A 25,186-nucleotide genomic window follows, 5' to 3' on the forward strand; every position below is an offset into this window, starting at 1 on the left:
GCTTAGCACACTAAGCCACACTGCCGGCCCCAATAAATAAATCTTAAAAAAAGAAAAAGAAGAAAGATCATGGTTCTCAGGAGTCAGACTTCCTGGGCTTAAATATAGGCACCCCCACTGACCTGCAATCTGAACTTGGAAAATGTTTAACCTCTATATTCTCGGTTGTAAAGTGAGGGTTATTCAGTGAGTTGTGAGGAATCAAGGAGAAGCCCAGTCAAAGCAATGTATTCTCTTAGTGCAGTTAGCACACACCCTTTCTCTGTGTGCATGCACTTGTATAGCTTCTATTTATAGAGATAATGTATTATATTTGAGAGACAAAGAAAGTTAGAGACAAACTGACAAACAGAGCTCACATCGACTGATACTCCTCATATGCCTTAAGTGGTCTGGGATGGGAGACATTAATTCAATCTAGGACTCCACTAAGGTAGCAGAAACTCAATTACTGTAGCCATCCACTGCATATCAGGATCTACATTAGCAGGACACTAACGTCAGGAGCCATAACCAGAGTCTGGTATCAAACTCAGGTACTCTGATATGGGTCGTAGGCATCAAAACTTCTAGGCTAAAAACCTTCCCCTAAAGCATTTTTTTTTTTTGGCCAGGCAGAGTTAGACAGTGAGAGAGAGAGACAGAGAGAAAGGTCTTCTCTCCATTGGTTCACTCCCTCAACGGCTGCCATGGCCGGCGTGCTGCGCCGATCCGAAGCCAGGAGCCAAGTGATCCCTTCCGGCTTCCCACATGGGTGCAGGGGACCAAGCACCCGGGCCATCCTCCACTGCCCTCCTGGGCCACAGCAGAGAGCTGGACCGGAAGAGGAGCAACTGGGACAGAACCGGCGCCCCAACTGGGTCCAGAACCTGGGGTGCTGGCACCGCAGGCAGAGGATTAGCCAAGTGAGCCACGGCACTGGCCTAAAGCATCTTTTCATATGACTGACATCTGTGTATCTCCTGCAATTGTCTGTTAGACTTTGGCTGCTTTCTGAATGGATTTTTTCATATTGTTGAGCTTTAAGATTTCTTTCTCTATTTTGAGTAACAGCTCTTTTTTTAAAAAAAAAAGATTTATTTATTTATTTGAGAGATAGAGTTACAGACACAGAGAGGGAGAGACAGAGTGAAAGGTCTTCCATCCACTGGTTCACTCCCCAAATGGCTGCAATGGCCGGAGCTGGGCTGATTCACGCCAGGAGCCTGGGGCTTCTTCCAGGTCCCCAACATGGTTGCAGGGGACTGCACACTTGGGTCATCTTCCTCTGATTTCCCAGGCCATAGCAGAGAACTGCGTTGGAAGAGGAGCAACCAGGACACAAACCATTGCCCATAAGGATGCTGGTGTCACAGGCAGAGGCATCAAGTAGCAGTGCTGGCCCCAAGTAACAGCTCTTCATAAAATATATCTTAGAAATATTTTCTGCCAGTCTATGTCTTCCCTTTTTATTTTCTTGACATTTCTCTCTAGCAGAGATTTTTAATTTTATTAAAGTTCAGCTATCAATACATTCTTTCCTGAATTGTGTCCTTGGTCAAAATGATCGAGATTTGCTCCTATAGTAATCACTTATGAGTTTTTATAATTTTGTATTTAGCGGTTAGGTTTATGATTCATTTAGAGTTAATTTTCATGGATGATGTGAGATCTGTGACTAGAATGATTTATTTTTTTTGTTTGTCCAGTTGTTTCACTGCCATCTGTTGAAAAATATTTTCTTCATTATATTGCTTATGCTTCTTTGTAGAGGATACTGCCTAAGTGTTATCAGAGGGGCCACAGCCCCCTGGAGTAGGACATGGCTGCAGTTTTGTCTCTGCCTATGCAGGCTGGATGAGGGCAACAGAATGTGGTGGCAGAAGGCAGCAGGGTGGGTAAACTGTAACTAATGGTGAATGCTGATTTTGGGAGCTCAAGATTGTAAACAAGATTCCAATCCTTGTTCTGCATGATAGGGATCAACTTGCTGTCTCTTGTCCTAGAACATAGGGTTTGTTTTTTCCAGTTCATATGGTGGGCTTTGATTAATGTGTTGCTGTGCCTACGTGATGGCTAGCTTGCAGAATTACTTGTACCCTCTAATACAAAGTGCTGGCTAGAGATACCTAGCAGTGCACTCTCTTCTGATGGAGGCTCCTGTGTCTTGTCTACTCTTCTTCATTGAAGATCTATCAAATATATTTATGTGTGTCTATTTCTGATTTATCTGTTCTTCTCTATTGATCAAATTGACTGTTCTTGGATTAATACCACACTGATTACAGTAAGTTTAAATGATAATCAGGTAGAGCCAGTCCAATTTTGTTCTTATCCTTCAATAGTCTGTTGAATATTCTGGATCTTTTGCTTCTCCATATATATATATATATATAATTTTTAAAAGATTTTATTTATTGATTTGAGAGGTAAGCTGCAGAGAGAGGGAGAGACAGAGAGAGAAAGTTATTACATCTGCTGGTTCACTCCCTAGATGACCGCAGGACCAGTGCTGGATCAATTTGAAGCTAGGAGCCGGGAGCTTCTTCCAGGGGCCCAAGCACTTGGACATCATCTGTTGCTTTCCCAGGTCATAGAAGAAAGCTGGATTGGAAGAGGAGATGGCTGGACAGGCACTGACACCCATATGGGATGCTGGCGCTGCAGAGGGAGGCTTATCCTACTATGTCACAGCTCTGACCCCTCCATATAACCTTTAGAATCAGTTTGTTGATATAACACCACCAACAGAACCCAGCGTGCTAGGCTTTTGATTGATACTGCATTAGATCCACAGATTAAGTTGAGAGATAAACTGTTATCTTAAATATAGTAAAGCTTCCTTTCTATGAATGTAGAATCTGTCTCTTTTTATTTGATTGTTCTTCAATTTCATTTATCAGAGTTCTGTAGTTTTCTTCATAGATATTGTATGTATTTGATTTATACCTAAGTATTTCATTTTTTGGAATGTTAATATAAATGTTACTGTGTTTTCAGTTTCCTACTCCACTTGTTCATTGTTGTATCCTGCAATATTACTGTAATTGCCTATTAGTTCCAGGAGATTTGAATGTTTATTCCTCCAACAATTTTGAATTTTCTATATACAATAATGTATTCTTAAGCAAACAAAATAGTTTTGTTGTTTTTAATTTGTTCACTATTTATTTTATTTTATTGTCTTCCTGTAGTAGCTAGGACTCCCATCACAATGTTAAAAAGAAATGGTGGGAGGGGAAATCCTCACCTGGTTCTTTTTTTTTTTTTTGACAGGCAGAGTGGACAGTGAGAGAGAGAGAGAGAGAGAAAGGTCTTCCTTTTGCCGTTGGTTCACCCTCCAATGGCTGCCTTGGCCAGCGTGCTGCGGCTGGCGCATTGTGCCGATCCGAAGCCAGGAGCCAGGTGCTTCTCCTGGTCTCCCATGCAGGTGCAGGGCCCAAGCACTTGGGCCATCCTCCACTGCACTCGCAGGCCACAGCAGAGAGCTGGCCTGGAAGAGGGGCAACCAGGACTGAATCCGGCACCCTGACCGGGACTAGAACCCGGTGTGCTGGCGCTGCAAGGCGGAGGATTAGCCTATTGAGCCGCGGAGCCGGCCTACCTGGTTCTTTATGTTAGTAGAAAATCTTTATTCTCATCTGTGAGAATGAAGAGAGCTGTACTTGGGTTTTTTGATAGATAGTCTTTATCAAGTTGAAGAAATTCTCCTTATAATACTAATTTCTGGAATTTATAAGCGTGAATTTATTTGGACTTGGTCAAATGGCTTTTCTGTATGTATTTATAGGTCATGTAGTGTTTTTTTTTTTTTTCTTTACCTTGTTGAGGTATTAGATGATGTTAATTTGATTTTAAATGTTGGGCCAGCTTTCAATCCTGGGATAAATTCCACCTGGTCTTAGTGCGTAAGTCATTTAAAAATGTTGTTATTACTAATTTAATATGGACACAAAATACTTGTACATTCTTAAAGCATTCAGTATTATTGTTTGATATATATATATATATATATAACATATATAATAATCAAATTAGGACCATTAGAATATCTCACCTCAGATATTTATTATTTCTTTGTATGGAGAATACTGGAAATCTTCTCTTTTAGATATTTTAAAACATTTAATAAGTTAGTGTTAACGGGAATCACCCTGCTGTGATGTAGAACACCAGAATTTATTCCTCTTATCTCACTGTGTTTTTGTATCTGGTAACCAGCCTCTCTCTATCCTCCTCTACTAGATTTCCTAGACTCGGGTAATCCTTGTTTTACTCACTACTTACATAAAAGTAACTATTTTTAGTTTTCAATTATCACTGAAACTATTTAGTATTTCCCTTTCTGGGACTGGTTTATTTTTCTTAACATAATGTCCTAGATTTCCATCCCTGTTCCTGCAAATGACAGTTTTATTCTGTTTTAGATTGAATAAAATTCTTCATGTATATATACCTCATTGTGTTTACCATTGCTTTTTCAATGGACATCTTGGTTGATTCTGTGTCTTGACTGTTGTGTATAGTGCTGAATAAACATGGTAGTACAGATGTCTCTTTGATATTTAATTTTGTTTCCTTTGGATATATATATGCAGGGGTGGGATAGCTGAGTTATATTCTGGTGCTAGTTTTAGTTATTTTTTTTAAGTAATGTCTCATGTGTTTTCCAAAGTGGTTTTACTAATTTATACTGCTGTCAACAGTAGATAAGAGCTCTCCTTTCTTTGCATCTTCAGCAGCATTTCTTATCTTTGTGTTTTTGATTATAGTCATTCTAACTGAGAGAATATTTCATTTTGGGTTTAATTTGCATTTCTGTAATTAGAATTTTTCATATGGGACAATTCTGTTTCTTTTGAGAACTGTCTATCCCAATCATTTGTCCATTGATTAATCAAATTAATTGCTTTTCTACTGTTGAGTTGTTGTATTCATAATATATTACAGATATTTCAGTACTATTTTTCCCATTCTGTCAGATTTCTCTTCATTGTGTTGGTTATTTACTTGACTATTTAGAAGTTCAATGGTTTGATATAATTTTATTTGTTTCATAGTTTCTGGTTTTATATCTAGGTATTTAATTTATTTGGAGTATTTTTTTTTAAAAAAAGATTTTATTTATTTATTTATTTGAGAGGTGGAGTTACAGACAATGAGAAGGAAAGACAGAGAGAAAGGTCAAGGTCTTCCATCTGCTGGTTCACTCTCCAGATGACTGCAATGGCCAGAGCTGAGCTGATCTGATCTGAAGCCAGGAGCTAGGTGCTTCTTCTGGGTCTCCCACATGGGTGCAGGGGCCAAAGCGCTTGGGCCATCTTCTGCTGCTTTCTCAGGCTATAACAAGAGAGCTGGATTGGAAGAGGAGCAGACGGGACTAGAACCGGCACCCATATGGGATGCTGGTGCGGCAGGTGGAGGATTAACCTACTACACGACAGTGCCGGCTCCCTGGAGTACTATTTTTATAAAGTGAAAGACAAGAATCTAAGTTCATCCTTCTGCATATGGAAATCCAGTTTTCCAGCATGATTTGTTAATGAGATTGACCTTTCTCCAGTATATATTTTTGGCTCTTTTGCCAAAGATCAGTTGGCTGTAGATACATGGGATTGTTTTGTGGTTATTTTGTTCCATTGATCTGAAATTCAGTTTTTTATGCTAGTACCCTGCTATTTTTATTACTGTGGCTTGTAGTTATCTTTTGAGATCAAGTGTTCTGATACCTCTAGTCTTGTTCTTTATACTTAAGATTGTTTTGGTTATCCAGGATCTTTTGTGGTTTTAAATGAGTTTTAGGATTTTTTTCTCTAGTTCAGTGAAGAGTGCCACACATATTTAAAAAAAATTTTTTTTTTATTTTTTGACAGGCAGAGTGGACAGTGAGAGAGAGAGACAGAGAGAAAGGTCTTCCTTTGCCGTTGGTTCACCCTCCAATGGCCGCCGCAGCCAGCACGCTGCGGCCGGTGCACTGTGCTGATCCGAAGGCAGGAGCCAGGTACTTATCCTGGTCTCCCACGGGGTGCAGGGCCCAAGCACTTGGGCCATCGTCCACTGCACTCCCTGGCCACAGCAGAGAGCTGGCCTGGAAGAGGGGCAACCGGGACAGAATCCTGCGCCCGACCGGGACTAGAACCCGGTGTGCTGGCACCACAAGGCGGAGGATTAGCCTAGTGAGCCGCAGCGCTGGCCGCCACATATATTTTTAAAACTATTTTTGTTCATTGTTTATTTGAAAGTCACAGTGACATGGAGGGAGGGAGACACACACACACACACACACACAGGCCTGAGTCATGCTAAATCCAGGAGTCTGGAACTCCATCTAGTCCCATGTGAGTAACCAAGGTCATTGAACCATCACTGCTGTTTCCCAAATGCATTAGCAGGAAGCTAGGTTCAAAGAGGAGGAAAGACTTGACCCACAGCACTCTGATATGGGATACAGGCATCTCCAGTGCTAGTTTAACCCCCTGCACCACAATGTCTGCCCCACCATTGAAATTTTGATGAAGATTGCATGGACTATATATGTTGTTTTGGGTGGCATGGATATTTTAATGCTATTAATTATTTCCAACTCATAAACAGGGGAGGAAAATAGATAGTGTATAAGGAAAGGGGATATGGGCTGGTGACACATGCATCCCATAGACTACAACTCATTGATAGAGGGTATAAAAGGGTGACACATGAAACAACAAGGATTAGCATCAAGGATGTTACACATAGAGGGGGCAAACAATCTCAATAGGATAGATATAATTTTTCACTTACTTGAAAATCATGAAATAATGTAATTTATAGAAGTGGAAAACAAGATTAGCTGTTGCAAGGGATTAAGGATGGAGGAGGAGATATGGCGTGGCTGTAAATGAGTAATAAGAAGAATCTTGGGTTAAAAAGTATCTAAATAGTGGTGTTAGTCACCTGAAGCTACATGTGACAAAGTTACATGAAGCTACACACACACACACACACACACACAGCACACAGTTGCATTCATGGTCAAATATGGAAAAGCTCTGCATATTCTGCAAATGTAAAGTTCTTGGTTTTGTTGACACAGTCTTATCAAAATTTGCAAGTGCAGGATATTAACATTGGGAGAGACTAAATGAAGGTTGTACATTTCTTGCAATTTCCTGTGAATCTATAACTATATCAAAATAGAAAGCTAAAAAATCTCAACAGGATAATAAGCAGAATTGGATAGAAAGAAGAGCTGATCTTGTCCTGACTGTTGATGTACAATGTAATACTTTATCCATTTTAGTATTTTCCCTTTGTTTTGTTCTAGTACTATTGGTTGAACTCTGTGATTAACACACAATTATTCTTAGGTGTTTATATTTTAACTGAAAAATGATCCCTGTTAAATATAAGAGTGGGAATAAGAGAGGGAGGAGATGTACAATTTGGGACATGCTCAATCGGACTTACCCCAAATGGTGGAGTTAGAATCATGCCAGGGGATCCCAATACAATCCCATCAAGGTGGCATGTACCAATGCCATCTCACTAGTCCAAGTGATCAATTTCAGTTCACAATTGATCACACTGATAGGTCTAAGAGTCAAAGGGATCACACAAACAAGTCCAGTGTCTGCTAATACGAGCTGATAGATTCAAAAAGGGAGAGAATGATACATCATGGGAGGCGGGATACACGGTAAACTCATAGAATGGCAGATGTCCTAAATAGCACTCTGGCCTCAGAATCAGCCCTTAAGGCATTCGGATCTGGCTGAAGAGCCCATGAGAGTATTTCAGGCATGGAAAGCCAAGACACTCTGGCAAAAAAAAGGAAGACCTAAATGGAAGATCTCTGCAAGTGAGATCCCAGTGGAAATAACAGGGCCATCAAAGAAGGAGGTACCTTTCTCTGAAGGGAGGAGAGAACTTCCACTTTGACTATGACCCTGTCGGAACAAGATAGAAGTCGGAGAACTCAAAAGTGTTCCATAGCCTTGGCAACTCATGACTAGAGCCTAGGGAGATTACTGACGCCATAAACAAGAGTGTCAAATTGTTAAGTCAACAACAGGAGTCACTGTGTACTTACTTCTCATGTGGGATCTGTCCTTAATGTGTTGTCCAATGTGAAGTAATGCTATAACTAGTCCTGAAACAGTATTTTACACTTTGTGTTTCTGTGTGGGTGCAAACTGATGAAATTTTTCCTTAATACATACTGAATTGATCTTCTGTATATAAAGATAATTGAAAATGAATCTTGATGTTCATGGAATGGGAGAGGGTGCAGGAGATGGGAGGGATGTGAGTGGGAGGGAAACTATGGCGGGGGGAAGCCATTGTAATCCATTAACTGTACTTTGAAAATTTATATTTACTAAACAAAAAATTAAAAAATTAAAAAATTAAAAAAAAGAAGAGCTGAACACACACAATCTCTTTGGAGAACAACTCTGCATAAGTTTATGCAACACTTTTATATAGAAATCGTTCTGTGGGGCCTTCTAAGTATAAACAAGAAGAAAGGTATATGCAGGAAGTTGTTCATGGTATTACTGTCTAGTGAAAAAAAATAGAGGTAATCTACTTTTCCAGCCCACTTGAATGAATCAATGACATCAAAGAACACATCTATCCAGTGAAATATCAGCTGCTAGTAAATGTGATGGTCAGAAATAAGGCAGCAGCAGATAAAATTCAATCTTGTCAGGGGAAGAGTTTTTTTTTTTTCTTTTGACAGGCAGAGTTAAGACAGTGTGAGAGAGAGACAGAAAGGTCTTCCTTCTGTTGGTTCACCCCCCAAATAGCCGCTATGGCCGGCGCACTGCGGGCCGTGCACCACCGCACCTATCCGAAGCCATGAGCCAGGTGCTTCCTCCTGGTCTCCCATGTGGGTGCAGGGCCCAAGTACTTGGGCCATCCTCCACTTTCTTTCCGGGCCACGGCAGAGAGCTGGACTGGAATAGGAGCAACTGGGACAGAATCCAGTGCCCCAACTGGGACTAGAACCCAGGGTGCTGGCGCCACAGGCGGAGGGTTAGCCTAGTGAGCCGTGGTGCAGGCCCCAGGGGAAAAGTCTTTAGCATAACAATTTAGATGACCATATCCCATTTTCAAGTGTATGTTTTGGCATGCAGGCTCCACTTCCAGTCCCAGCTCCTTATTAATACATTACCTGGGAGGCAACAGAATTTGTCTCTTGCAGTTGGGTCTCTGCCACCCATATATGTGACCTGGATTGAGTCCCTAACTCCTGCCTTCAGCCTTGACCATAGCCAGCCATTGTAGCACTTTGAGGAGTGAACCTGCAGATGAGATATGTTTGTGCCTCTCTGCTCCTAAAAATAAATACATACATTAATGTGCACATGAATTTTAAATACATGAAATCAAGACTCCAGATAATATGTGTTACTAATATTTGAACATAGAGAAAGTAAATATATAAGAATTATATATAAAAATGTTTACATGTACAGGCATATATATATATATATATATATATAAAACAAAAATCTGGAGAGAGGAGGCAAGATGGCAGAATAGGAAGGGAGCACACTGATAGTCCGGGGAGAGATAGCTTAATAAAAGTGGAGATACTGCAGGTTCAAGGAAGAGTAGGGGAGGAAACAGCAGAAGAAACTCTTCTGGAACGAGTGATTCACAGTGGACCTGTGTGGAGAGCATGGGAGCGCACAGTTAGGGACACCAGCGGCAGACTCAACACACCAGCACTGGAATGTGAGGTGAGCCGAACCTCAATAGCCCGAGACACCGGCAGGCAAGTGGAAAGAGGAGACTAGAGGGAACGACCCCCCCGGGGGGGGGGAAGTTCACCAGGCTAACTGGAAGAGAGAGAGAGAGAGAAAAAAAAAAAGGTGACTGGTATGGACACGGGTTTCTCTCTCTCCGCTCACCTCTCAAGGGCAAGCAAGACAAAGAGCAGGCGCCATCTTGGACATACGTCATAAGCAGAGCGACCTCAGGTCTGCACCGGCCCTGAGCCTAGCAGAAAAACCTGACTCTGGGTGGGGCAAATTAACAGGAGATTAGGACCTAGTAAATTTATGGTGCTACTGAACTGAGACTGTGAAAAAAGAGACGGTGGGGGGAGAGAACTCACGGAATTCATGTGAGTACTCTCCAGAGACGCTACAATTCCATAACTTTGGCAACCCAGTGGGAGACTGAAGGAGAATCTGAGCCCACTCTGAGGGCAGAACAGATTCCAGATGTGGTCCTTGGAAAAGAGCTTCCTATCTCTGGCTCCTGTGGGTATATCATTTGCCTGCTAACTACCTCAAACTTCGTTCAGCTGTGCAGAATTACTTCCCTTTTGAATCAAAGAAAGAGAGAGAGAGAGATCTACCATGCCTAACTTGGGAGTTTCACCTTTGGCACACCAAACAGAGCTCTCAGGCCACACCCATCTCAAGCCTTTAAGGCTCCATCAAAAACAGTCCACTTAATCTAGAGTCATAGTATAACAAGAAAAAGCACCACAGTGAAGAAACCAAATATCTCCAATATGTCAAATAACAAACGCAAAAACCAAGGTAATAAAAACAAGGAAGTCACCATGACGCCCCCAAATGAAAAAGACACCCCATTCAAGATTATGAAGATGATGAGATAGAAGAAATGCAAGAAGCAGATCTCAAAAAATTGATAAGAACATTAAGAAGTTCTCAAAAACAAATTCTTGAACTACAGAAATCCTTAATGGACAAGATAGAAACCTCTCTCGTGAAAATGAAATATTAAGGAGGAATCAAAATGAAACGAAACAACTAGTACAACAGGAAACTGTGATAGTGACTGAAGTGAAGAATTCAATAGATCAAATGAAAAACACAATAGAGAGCCTTACAAACAGAATGGTGAAGCAGAAGAGAGAATATCAGACTTAGAAGACAGAGAACAGGAAAGGATACAGTCAGACCAAAGAAAAGAAGAGGAAATTAGAAATCTAAAACATATTGTCAGGAATCTTCAGGATACTATTAAAAAACCCAACATTTGGGTTCTAGGAGTTCCTGAAGGGATGGAGAGGGAGAAAGGATTAGAAGGCCTTTTTAGTGAAATATTAGCAGAAAATTTCCCAGGTTTGGAGAAGGACAAAGATATCCTAGTACAGGAAGCTCACAGAACCCCTAATAAACACGACCAAAAGAGATCCTCACCACGACACGTTGTAATTAAACTCTCCACAGTGAAACAGAAAGAAAAGATCCTAAAATGTGCAAGAGAGAAACGTCAGATTACTCTCAGAGGATCTCCAATCAGACACACAGCTGACTTCTCATCAGAAACTCTACAAGCTAGGAGGGAATGGCGAGCTATAGCCCAGGTACTAAGAGAAAAAAACTGCCAGCCCAGAATATTATATCCTGCAAAGCTCTCATTTGTGAATGAAGGTGAAATAAAGACCTTTCACAACAAACAGAAATTGAAAGACTTTGTGGCCACTCGTCCAGCCCTGCAACAGATGCTTAAAGATGTGTTACACACAGAAACACAGAAACACGGTCATCAATATGAAAGAAGGTAAAGGAAGGAAACGTCACAGCAAAAGATCACACGAAGTTCAAAACATATATCAGAAAATATCTTTGGCAAATGGCAGGGCAAAGCTACTACTTATCAGTAGTCACATTGAATGTTAATGGCCTGAACTGTCCAGTTAAAAGACACCGATTGGCTGATTGGCTTAAGGAACAAAACCCATCTATTTGCTGCTTACAAGAAACATCTTTCCAACAAAGATGCAGAAAGACTGAAAGTGAAAGGCTGGAAACAGATATACCATGCCAACAGAAATGAAAAAAGAGCGGGAGTAGCCATCTTAATATCGGACAACATAAACTACCACAAACATTGTTAGGAGAGACAAAGAGGGGCACTATATAATGATTAAGGGATCAATTCAACAGGAAGATATAACAATTATCAATGTATATGCACCTAACTACAGGGCACTGGTTTATGTAAAAGATTTGTTAAGGGACTTAAAGGGAAACTTAGACCCCAATACAATAGTACTGGGGGACTTCAATACCCCAACCTCAGAAATAGACTGATCAACAGGACAGAAGATCAACAAGGATACAGTAGATTTAAACGACACTATAACCCAAATGGATCTAACAGATATCTACAGAACTTTCAATCCTACAGCTAAAGATTTTACATTCTTCTCAGCAGTACATGGAACATTCTCTAGGATTGACCACATACTAGGCCATAAAGCAAGTCTCAGCAAATTCAAAAGAATTAGAATCATACCATGCAGCTTCTCAGACCATAAAGGAATGAAGTTGGAAATTAGCAACGCAGGAATCCCTAGAGCATACGCAAACACATGGAGATTGAACAACATGCTCCTGAATGAACAATGGGTCATAGAAGAAATTAAAAGAGAAATCAAAAATTTTCTGGAAGTAAATGAGGATAACAGCACAACATACCAAAACTTATGGGACGCAGCAAAAGCAGTGTTAAGAGGAAAGTTTATATCAATAGGTGCCTACATCAAGAAATTGGAAAGGCACCAAATAGATGAGTTTTCAATTCACCTCAAGGATCTAGAAAACCTACAGCAAACCAGACCCAAATCTAGTAGGAGAAGAGAAATAATTAAAATCAGAGAAGAAATCAACAGGATTGAATCAAGAAAAACATTCCAAAAAATCAGCCAAATGAGGAGCTGGTTTTTTGAAAAAATAAACAAAATTGATACCCCATTGGCCCAACTAACTAAAAAAAGAAAAGACGCAAATCAATAAAATCAGAGATGAAAAAGGAAACGTAACAACAGACACCACAGAAATAAAAAGAATCATCAGAAATTACTACAAGGATTTGTATGCCAGCAAACAGGGAAACCTATCAGAAATGGATAGATTCCTGGACACATGCAACCTACCTAAAATGAACCAGGAAGACATAGAAAACCTAAACAGACCCATAACTGAGACAGAAATTGAAACAGTAATAAAGGCGCTCCCAACAAAGAAAAGCCCAGGACCAGATGGATTCACTGCTGAATTCTACCAGAAATTTAAAGAAGAACTAATCCCATTTCTTAAACTATTCAGAACAATCGAAAAAGAGGGAGTCCTCCCAAATTCTTTCTATGAAACCAGCATCACCTTAATTCCTAAGCTGGAAAAAGATGCAGCATTGAAAGAGAATTACAGACCAATATCCCTGATGAACATAGATGCAAAAATCCTCAATAAAATTCTCGCCAATAGAATGCAACAACACATCAGAAAGATCATCCACCCAGACCAAGTGGGATTTATCCCTGGTATGCAGGGATGGTTTAATGTGCGCAAAACAATCAATGTGATACACCACATTAACAGACTGCAGAAGAAAAACCATGTGATTATCTCAATAGACGCCGAAAAAGCATTTGATAAAATACAACACCCATTCATGATGAAAAGTCTAAGCAAACTGGGTATGGAAGGAACATTCCTCAATACAATCAAAGCTATCTATGAAAAACCCACGGCCAGCATCCTATTGAATGGGGAAAAGTTGGAAGCATTTCCACTGAGATCTGGTACCAGACAGGGATGTCCACTGTCACCACTGCTATTCAATATAGTTCTGGAAGTTCTAGCCAGAGCTATTAGGCAAGAAAAAGAAATTAAAGGGATACAAATTGGTAAGGAAGAACTCAAACTATCCCTCTTTGCAGATGATATGATTCTTTATTTAGGGGACCTAAAGAACTCTACTAAGAGACTATTGGAACTCATAGAAGAGTTTGGCAAAGTAGCAGGGTATAAAATCAATGCACAAAAATCAACAGCCTTTGTATACACAGACAATGCCATGGCTGAGGAAGAACTTCTAAGATCAATCCCATTCACAATAGCTACAAAAAACAATCAGATACCTTGGAATAAACTTAACCAAGGACGTTAAAAATCTCTATGATGAAAATTACGAAACCTTAAAGAAAGAAATCGAAGAGGATACCAAGAAATGGAAAAATCTTCCATGCTCATGGATTGGAAGATACAATATCATCAAAATGTCCATTCTCCCAAAAGCAATTTATAGATTCAATGCAATACCAATCAAGATACCGAAGACCTTCTTCTCAGATCTGGAAAAAATGGTGCTGAAATTTATATGGAGACACAGGAGACCTCGAATAGCTAAAGCAATCTTGTACAACAAAAACAAAGCTGGAGGCTTCACAATACCAGATTTCAGGACATACTACAGAGCAGTTGTAATCAAAATAGCATGGTACTGGTACAGAAACAGATGGATAGACCAATGGAACAGAATAGAAACACCAGACATCAGTCCAAACATCTACAGCCAACTCATATTTGATCAAGGATCCATAACCAATCCCTGGAGTAAGGACAGTCTATTCAATAAATGGTGCTGGGAAAATTGGATTTCCACGTGCAGAATCATGAAGCAAGACCCCAACCTTTCACCTTACACAAAAATTCACTCAACATGGATTAAAGACTTAAATCTACGACCTGACACCATCAAATTATTAGAGAGCATTGGAAAAACCCTGCAAGATATAGGTACCTGCAATGACTTCTTGGGAAACGCCCCAGAAGCACAGGCAGTGAAAGCCAAAATCAACTATTGGGATTGCATCAAATTGAGAAGTTTCTGTACTGCAAAAGAAACAGTCAGGAGAGTGAAGAGACAACCGACAGAATGGGAAAATATATTTGCAAACTATGCAGCTGATAAAGGGTTGATAACCAGAATCTACAAAGAAATCAAGAAACTCCACAAGATCAAAACAAACAACCCACTTAAGAGATGGGCCAAGGACCTCAATAGACATTTTTCAAAAGAGGAAATCCAAATGGACAACAGACACATGAAAAAATGTTCAAGATCACTAGCAATCAGGGAAATGCAAATCAAAACCACAATGAAGTTTCACCTCACCCCAGTTAGAATGGCTCACATTCAGAAATCTACCAACAGAAGATGCTGGTGAGTATGTGGGGAAAAATGGACACTAACCCACTGTTGGTGGGAATGCAAACTGGTTAAGCCACTATGGAAGTCAGTCTGGAGATTCCTCAGAAACCTGAATATAACCCTACAATTCAACCCAGCCATCCCACTCCTTGGAATTTATCCAAAGGAAATTAAATTGGCAAACAAACAAGCTGTCTGCACATTAATGTTTACTGTAGCTCAATTCACAATAGCTAAGACCTGGAACCAACCCAAATGCCCATCAACAGTAGACTGGATAAAGAAATTATGGGACATGGACTCTATAGAATACTATACAGCAGTCAAAAACAACGAAACCCAGTCATTTGCAACAAGAAGGAGGAATTTGGAAAACATCATGCTGAGTGAATTAAGCCAGTCCCAAAGGGACAAATATCATATGTTCTCCCTGATCGGCGACAACTAACTGAGCACCAAAGGGGAAACTTTTTGAAGTGAAATGGACACTATGAGAAACAGTGACTTGATCAGCTCTTGTCCTGACGGTTGATGTACAATGTAATACTTTATCCATTTTAGTATTTTTTTGTTCTAATACCATTGGTTGAACTCTGTAATTAACACACAATTATTCTTAGGTGTTTAAATTTTAACTGAAAAGTGATCCCTGTTAGGAATTTGGAAAACATTATGTTGAGTGAAATAAACCAATCCCAAAGGGACAAATACCACTTGTTCTCCTTGATAGGTGACAACTAACTGAGCACCAAAAAGGAAACCTGTTAAAGTGAAATGAACACTATGAGAAACGGTGACTTGATCAGTCCTCACCCTGACTGTTGATGAGCAGCTTAATATGTTATCCCTCTTAGTATTTTTGTTTGTTTGTTCTACTTAATACTTTTGGTTGAATACTGTAATCAATACACAATTCTTCTTAAGTGCTGAAACTTAACTGAAAAGTGATCACTGTTAAATATAAGAGTGGGAATAAGAGAGGGAAGAGATGTGCAATTCGGGACATGCTCAAGCTGACTTACCTCAAACGGTAGAGTTAGAAACATACCAGGGGATTCCAATTCAATCCCATCAAGGTGGCATGTACCAATGGCATCTCACTAGTCCCAGTGATCAATTTCTGTTCACAATTGATCGTAATGATAGGACTAAGAACCAAAGGGGTCACATAAACAAGAATAGTGTCTGCAAATACTAGCTGATAGAATCAAAAAGGGAGCGAATGATCCAACATGGGAAGTGAGATACACAGCAGACCCATAGAATGGCAAATGTCCTAACAGCACCCTGGCCTCAGAATCAGCCCTTAAGGCATGCGGATCCAGCTGAAATGCCCATGAGAGTATTTCAGGCATGGAAAGCCAAGACACTCTGGGGGAAAAAAAACCTAAATGAAAGATCTTCGCGAGTGAGATCCCAGTGGAAAGAATGGGTCATCAAAGAAGGAGGTACCTTTCTCTGAAGGGAGGAGAGGACTTCCACTTTGACCATGGCCTTGTCTAAAAATGATCAGAGTCAGTGAACTCAGGGGGCTTCCATAGCCTTGGCAGCTCATGACAAGAGCCTAGGGTGATTACTGATGCCATAAACAAGAGTGTCAATTTGTTAAGTCAACAACAGGAGTCACTGTGCACTTACTCCTCATGTAGGATCTTTGTCCTTAGTGTGCTGTACATTGAGATTTAATGCTATAACTAGTACTCAAACAGTATTTTTCACTTTATGTTTCTGTGTGGGAGCAAACTGTTGAAATCTTTACTTAATATATGCTAAACTGATCTTCTGTATATAAAGAGAATTGAATTTCATGAATTTTTTATGAATTTTTTTCTAAATATAATTTCATTTCTAAAAAGGATGGAAATCAATGAAAAATCATAAGAAGATATTCTGAAAGAATTGTGGAGTCATTTATGGAATAAGCCTGATGGAGACAAGAAACCAAATTGGTAATTGCATATTTTATAAAGACTTTACCTGAAAGGTCTATATGCAGGGACAACTGGTGGTTCTGGGGTTGAACTCAAGCAAGCACCCAAGGTTGAAGAAATGACAGGGAAAGCTGTCATCCTCACACATTGTCTTTGAGGGAGCAACCCCCAGGTGACAGTGTGAAATGTCACTGATGTCACAGTAAAGATGTCCAATGGTTTCATTTGGTAACTCTAAAATCTGATTTTGTCTGCAATACAGTGGCTTTGAAAGACCAAGGGCCTGATGTTGTGGAGTAGTGGGTAAAGTCACCACTTCCAATGCCAGCATCCCATATGGGTGCCGGTTCATGTCTTGGCTGTTCAACTTTTGATCCAACTCTTTGCTAATAGCCTGGGAGAAGTAGCACAAGATGACCCAAGTTCTTGAGTTCTTGCCACAGATGTAGGAGATCTGAATGAAGCTCTAGGTTCCTGGTTTTGGCTGGACCCAGCCCTGGTATTTGAAGCTACTTCTGAGGTAACCAAGCAGATGGATGATCTCTCTCTCTGTCTCTCTCTGTCTCTGTCTCTCTCTCTCTCTCACACACACACACAAACACACACACATTTTCAAATATATAAACATAGATAGATAGATGATAGTTAGATCTGTATCTATTACTAAATGAAAGAGAGAAATATTTTGTGGTAACAGAATGACCTGGGTAGTTAAAATATTTTAAATCCTCTGCAAAATCCAAAGTGAGATTTACTGTTATATCTCTCTGAACCCCCAAGTAAGCTTTCTTAAAATAAACTAATAGTTTTCACTTGAAGACACAAGGAACAAAGAGCAGGGTGCCAGTCACCTTGACAAGAATTTCCAGGGCAAGTCTTAAACAGATTCTTCCCTAGCAACTCCAAATGGAGGATGGGCCTGAGGAGTCCATGATAGTGAGGCTCTTGCCTCCAGAATCATCAGACAATAAATTTCTCTTCATTCAGTCTGCATCATCTCTTATGGCAGCCCTTGAAAATTAATACAGAGATTAAAGCCATCATGTCCCAATAGGTTCCACTACTGTTTGTTGTTTTATTGAATGAAGTTATCCCTTAAGATACATACTATTATTCCTGAATGGCAACTGATGCTTTGACAGTTTGCGGCCTAATATAATTAGATGAATAAAGGACAAGAAATTATTTGTTGCAAAAAATATATTCGGGACCTTCAGAAAAAATACAGACATATAGTGAATATTTATACATACCTCACCTGGGTGATATGACTAAGTAATTTATCATTTGAAATTTTAAAAACTATGTTTTATTTTTATTTGTTTTTATTCCAAGTCAATATGTATAAATAAATATTCCTTCAACCAAAAAAGATATTATTTACCTTACATTTAAACCTTTTAAAAAGTTTTTGTACCTTTGTCAAAAATTAGTGGGTTGCAGATATATGGATTTATTTCTGGGGTTTCTGTTCTGCTCCACTGGTCTGCATGTTTGTTTTTGTGCCAGCACCAACATGTTTTGATTATGATTGCCCTGCAGCATTTCTTGAAATTTGGTATTGTGATGCCTCCAGCCTTGCTTTTGTTAAGATTGCTTTAGCTTTTTAGGGTCTCTTCTATTTCCATATGAATTTTGGTATCATTTTCTAGATCTGAGAAGAATATCCTTGGTATTTTGATTGGGAATACATTGAATCTGCAATTGCTTTGGGTGGTATAGAGACTTTGATTATATTAAATCTTCCATTCCACAAACATGGAAGATTTTTTCCAATTTTTGTGTTTCTTTTATTTCTTTCTTTAATGTTTTGTAAATTTCATTGTAGGGATCTTTCACCTCCTTGGTTAAATTTATTCCAATGTATTTAATATTCAGTAGCTATTGTGAATGGTATTGATATTACAAGTTTTTTCGCAGCCACTGCATTGTCTGTGTATATAAAGGATACTGATTTTTGTGTTGATTTTAAAGATTTTATTTACTTGAGAGATATAGTTACAGAGAGAGGAAGAAAGAGAGAAAGGCCTTCCATCCACTGGTTCACTCCCCAAATGGCTGCAATGGCTGGAGTTGAGCCAGTCTGAAACCAGGAGCTAGGAGCTTCCTCCAGGTTTCCCACATGGGTGCAGGGGCCCAGGAACTTGGGCCATTCTCCACTTATTTCCCAGGCCAGTAGCCGAGAGCTGGATCAGAAGATGGGCAACCATGATGCAAACTGGCACTCAAATGGGATGCCGGTACCACAGGTGGAAGCTCAGCTTACTACTTCACAGCACCAGCCCGCAAGTTTGTTGATTTTATATACTACAACTCTACCAAACTCTCTATGAGTTCCAATAGTCACTTAGTGGAGTCTTTTGGCTACCCTATATAAAGAATCATGTCTTCTGCAAATAGGAATAGTTTGACTTCCTCCTTTCCAATTTGTATCCTTTTGATTTTTTTTCTTGCCTAATGGCTCTGTCTAAAACTTCCATGACTATATTAAATAGCAATGGTGGGAGCTGGCACCGTGGCTCACTTGGTTAATCCTCCGCCTGCAGTGCCAGCATCCCATATGGGTGCCGGGTTCTAGTCCCAGTTGCTCCTCTTCCAGTCCAGCTCTCTGCTGTGGCCTGGGAGGGCAGTGGAGGATGGCCCTGCACCCGCATGGGAGACTTGGAGGAAGCACCTGGCTCCTGGCTTCAGACAGGTGCAGCACTGGCCGTGGTGGCCATTTGGGGAGTGAACCAATGGAAGGAAGACCTTTCTCTCTGTCTCTTGCACTAACTCTATCTGTCAAATAAATTAAAAAAAAATAGCACTGGTGAGAGTGGGCATGCTTGTCTGGTTCTGGATCTTAGTAGGAATGCTTCCAACTTTTCACTCATTCAGTATGTTGCTGGTTGGGGTTTGCCAAATATTACCTTGATCGTGTTCAGGAATGTTCCTTGTATAACCAACTTGCTTAAGGTTTTTATCATGAAAGACGGTTGTATTTTATCAAGTACTTTTTCTGCATCTCCTGAGACAATCATATAGTTTTTACCCTTCAGTTTGTTAATATGATGTATCACAGTATTTACTGATTTGCAAATATACCACGGATAAATTCCACTTGTTCCACGTGAATGATATTTCTGGGGTGTTGTTGGATACGATTAGCTAGTATTTTGTTAAGGATATTTGCAACTATGTTCATCAAGTATATTAGTCTATAGTTCTCTTTATTTGTTTTATATTTTCCTGGTTTTAGAATTAAGGTGTTAATAAATTAAGAATTAGAAGGAATTTAGGAGGATTCCTTCAATTTCAATTGTCTTGCATAGCTTTAGAAGAATTAGAAGCAGTTCTTCAAAAGTTTGATAGAATTCAGCAGTGAAGACTTCCACTCCTGGGCTGTTTTAGTTGCCAGGATCTTTAATACTGATTCAATCTCCGTTTTGAGTATTGGTTTATTTAGGTTTTCTACGTTTTCATGGTTCATTTCTGGTAGATGGTGTGCATCCATAAATCTACCCATTCCTTCTATATATTCCAATATTTTAGCAAGTAAAATTTTGTAGTAATTCCTGATGATTCTTTTTTATTTCTGTGGTATCCGCTGTAACATCTTTTTCATACTAATTTCATTAATTTGGTTCTTCCCCCCTGTTTTGGCTAGTTAGGCCATAACATATCAGTTTTGCTTACTCTTCAAAAAAACAGCTCTTCATAACCCTGATCTTTTGTATCATTTTTTGGTTTCAATGTTGTTTATTTCTTCTCTAATTTGTATACTTCATTTTCTCTTACTAATTTTGGGCTTGGTTTCTTTTTGTTTAAATAGGTCCTTGAGATGCACTGCTATTTGCTTATCTGATGTCTTTCTAACTTCTAGATATAGGCACTAATTGCTGTAAATCTTCCTCTTAAAAAAGCTTTTGCTTTATCCCATAAGTTTTGATATGTTGTATTGTTATCTTCATTCATTTCCAGAATTTTTTTATTTTTTTGATTTCTTCTATGACTCACTGTTTATTCAAGAGCATGTTGTTCGGTTTCCATGTATTTGCATATTTTCTAATTTCTTCAGTTTCTAATTTCCAGCTTCATTCCATTTTATTCAGAGATGATACATGGCATGACTTCAACTGTTTTGAATTTGCTGAGAATTGTTTTATGGCCTAGCATATGGTCTATCTTAGAGAAAGTTCAATTCACTGATAAAAAGAATGTCTAATCTGCAGCTGTGAGATGAAATGTTCTGTAGATACCAATTAGGTTCATTTTACTCATAGTGTAGATTAGCAATGCTGTTTCTTTGTTGATTTTATGTCCAGTTGATTTGTCCACTGATGAAAATGGGGTGTTGAAGTAGAGTATTTTTATTGTATTCAAGTGTATGTCTCCCTTTAGATCCATTAGCATTTGTTTTAAATAGCCAGATGCCCTGGTATAGAATGCTTATACATTCACTACAGTCATATATTTCTATTGAATTGATCCCTTAATCATTACATAGTACCCTTGGCTCTTTTAACACTTTTTGTATTAAAGTCTATTTTGTCTGATATTAACATGGCTACTTTCATTCATTTTTGTTTTCCATTAGCATGGAATATCTTTTTCTATCCTTTCACTTTCAGTCTGTGTATCTTTGTTAGTGAGATGGGTTTACTGCAGGCAGCAAATACACGGGCCTTGCTTCTTTTAATCCACTCAGTCTCTTTTAATTGGAGAATTTAGGCCACTTACATTTTAAGGTTATGATTGATAAGTAATGAATTGGTACTGACATGTTTCCATAAATATTACTAGTTTTTGCTCTGGATTTCCTTTGTATATTCACTAGGAGGTATTCTGCCTTCACATTCTTTCATGATGATGGCTATCATTTTCTGTTTCTGTATGTAATAATTCTTAAGTAATATTTGTAGGGATAGATGAGTGGTGACAAACACTTTCAACTTATGTATATTGGAAGGTCTTTATTTCACCTTCATTTATAAATTAGAGCTTTGCAGATCTGCAGTATTCTGGGTTGACAGGGTTTTGTTTTCTTTTTTTTAGGATTTGGACTATGTTTCTTCCTTCTCTCCTAGCCTGTAGGGTTTCTGACAATAAACAGCTGTCAGTCTAATTGGATATCATCCGAATGAAATCTGGAGTTTCTCTAGTGCACATTTTAGTTGAATGTTTTACTGTAATGGGTCATGAAGATCTTATCTGGTCATATCTATTAGGAGTTCTATGTGCTTCCTGAATTTGGATGTCTCTTTGTTTCTCCAATTTAGGGTAGTCTTCACTTCTTAGTCCACTGAATAGGTAAAATAAACATCTTTTAATTTCACCTTCCAATAAACTTAAGTTCCCTCATATTTGTATATTTGGGCAACAGTGAAATTAATCCATCTGTTTTTTGTCTAGGTTCAGTATTTCTCAACTTGTGGCCAACTGTCACTCTGTTGTACATCCTTGTTCTGTGTCAATAATGTTGAAGAGAAAATCAAATGTAGTATATTGATTCATGTGTAAAGCCAAACACAAATTGATTTTTAACCCATACCCTAATCTCTCTTCCACACTCACATGCTCATAATAATACCGCTTTGTCCTGAATTTCATTTGTTCTTTCAGTTCCTCTGCTTTAATGGATTGGCTCTGTTTGAAGACACACCACTAAAGTTCAGGCCAAAGGCTACCAAGTCAAAGGGAGAAGACAGAGCTGCATCTCCTCGTGCCTGCCATGCTTTTGCTCTCATGCACAGCTCCACATGGCTGAGACTGAAGTCCTGGTACATGTGAAGATCACTCTCCTAATGCTCTGGCTGAGAGTGGTTCTCTTTCTTTCTGGATGGTCTCAGATTGGGCACTGTCACCATCATAGCCAACAAGAAGTAGTAATACCCTTGAAGGTAACCAGCACTGAGAAAGGTATGAAGACTCCAAGCTGGCTCTCCTATAGTCTGCACATTGAGGGGCAGAGACACATTATCCACATGAAGGTCAAAAAGCTTTTGGCATCCAGACACTTCCCTGTGTTCACCTACACAGACGAGGGAGCTCCCCATGAAGATCAGCCTTTTATCCAGGATGACTGCCACTATCAGGGTTATGTGGAAGGACAGCCAGAATCCACCGTTGCTCTTAGCTCCTGTTTTGGGGGCTTGCGAGGAATGCTACAGATAAATGATATTGTATATGAAATAAAGCCCAAAAGATTTTCAGTCACACATGAACATCTGATTCATAGACTACACTACAATGAGACAGAATTCCAATCCACAAAATGGCAATCTGCAGAAGAAGAGATAGCAGAGCAATTGGGTTTTCAACAGAGTAATAATCCTCCTCTCAGGCAAAGCAACTATGAGGGTGTTTGGACCCACAGATGGTTTATAGAACTTGCAGTGATTCAAGACTATCAACGATTTCTTTTCCGGAATGGTAATACCTCATTGATGATACAAGATCTATTAATCACGATTAATGAAGTAAATTCCATTTTTGCCGCAATTGACATTTCTGTGTCTTTATGTGGGCTTGAGATTTGGAATACCAGAAACTTAGTGACATTAGGAAATATGCATGAAACTTTGGAATATTTTTGCCGGTGGAAGTATACAGTTTTTGATACCCGAATGAAAAATGATGTTACACATTTTTTTATGTGGAGGAATGATACTCGCCACGGGGAATCATATTGGGGAAAAATATGCTTAAGGAACGGCTGTGCAATTGAAAGGTTTTTGGCAGATGACGAATTTTATGAATTTGCACTTGCTGTGTCACATGAGCTTGGTCATAATTTGAATATGCAGCATGATGTAGATACATGTATATGTGGAAAGCCCACATGCCTAATGTCTGAAGGAGAAATACTCACAAGTGCATTTAGCAACTGCAGTATATCTGCCTTGATGGATACTGTACAAAAAAAACCCTGTATACGCAATATACCATATTTCATCAAAGACCTATGTGGTAATGGTGTTGTTGAAGAAAATGAGCAGTGTGACTGTGGAACCTTCCAAATGTGTACACAAGATCCCTGTTGTTTGACAAACTGCACTCTGAGACCTGGTGCTGCTTGTGGTTTTGGGCTTTGTTGCAAGAACTGCCAGTTCAGGGCATCAGGGGAAGTGTGTCGAGAAAAGGATAATGAATGTGATCTTCCAGAGTGGTGCAATGGAATGTGGCATGAGTGTCCAGAAGATGTCTATGTGCGAAATGGACAGACTTGCATGGAAACCAGCCACTGCTACAATAATACATGCCTTTCCCGTGATAGACAGTGTAAACAAATTTTTGGCAACGATGCCAGGAATGCAAAGGAGCTATGTTACAGACAAATGAATATCCGTGGTGACCGTTTTGGTAACTGTGGTAATGATACCAAATCATATATAGCATGTAGTAGTACAGATGTTATGTGTGGAAGAATACAATGTGACAATGTGAGCAGAATCCAAATGTTGGAAGAACATACTACTCTGCATTGGATTAACATCGAAAACTCTTCTTGTTGGGGCACTGATTACCACTTTGGGATGACCATAGCTGACATTGGTGATGTGAAAGATGGCACCGAGTGTGATGTAAACTCTGTATGTCTTGGCAGGAAGTGCACCCCTGTGATAACTCCAGTATATATTTGTTCACATGAATTCTGCCATAAGCGTGGAGTCTGCAACAACAAAGACCACTGCCACTGTGACTCTGACTGGGACCCACCCACCTGTGAAAAAGAAGGCAGTGGAGGTAGTGTAGATAGTGGCCCACCTCCTAAGAGAAAAGCCAAAAAAGAGTGGAATTACTTGCCACTTCTTTTTTTGATTGTTTTATTGCTTTTGCTTTTGTGTTTGATAGTTTTGCTTTTCCACAAGAGAAAACCCTCTGAGGAAAAAGAGAAAACTGAGGCTCCTCCACCTGAGGGAGGGCCAGGTGTTGGAGCTCCACCCCAGGAAGGGCAGGGTGTTGCAGGTACACCCAAAAGAGGGCAGAGTGTTGCAGGTACACCCAAAAGAGGGCACAGTGTTGCAGCTACACCCAAAAGAGGGCAGAGTGTTGCAGCTACACCCAAAAGAGGGCAGAGTGTTGCAGCTACACCCAAAAGAGGGCAGAGTGTTGCAGCTACACCCAAAAGAGGGCAGAGTGTTTCAGCTACACCAAAAGAAAAGCAGAGTGTTCAGGATCCAAATTAGGCAGAGTGGAATGTTCAAAATTCCCCTAAGATGAAATCTCATAATTCCTGAAAATAACCCCAATCCTAAAAGTATTTCCCTTGTATTACTTTTTGTTGCCCTGGCAGTAGAAATGCCATTGCATGTGTCAAGAGAAGACTTTAA

General features: G+C 39.6%; 1 protein-coding gene across 1 annotated transcript in view; it reads left to right on the forward strand.

The window, feature by feature from the left end:
- The window catches only part of LOC100339452 (disintegrin and metalloproteinase domain-containing protein 20), a 36,825-nt gene extending 11,783 nt beyond the window's left edge, over positions 1 to 25,042 (forward strand). The window contains exon 3 of the mRNA XM_089327017.1: positions 22,607 to 25,042. Coding sequence (XP_089183143.1) covers positions 22,607 to 25,042 — 2,436 coding nt within the window. The remainder of the gene's footprint in view (positions 1 to 22,606) is intronic.
- The last annotated feature ends 144 nt before the right edge of the window (positions 25,043 to 25,186 follow it).

The sequence above is a fragment of the Oryctolagus cuniculus genome, chromosome 2, assembly GCF_051225735.1.
Source record: "Oryctolagus cuniculus isolate XC-2025 breed Fujian yellow rabbit chromosome 2, ASM5122573v1, whole genome shotgun sequence".
NCBI classification, from domain to species: Eukaryota; Metazoa; Chordata; class Mammalia; order Lagomorpha; family Leporidae; genus Oryctolagus; species Oryctolagus cuniculus.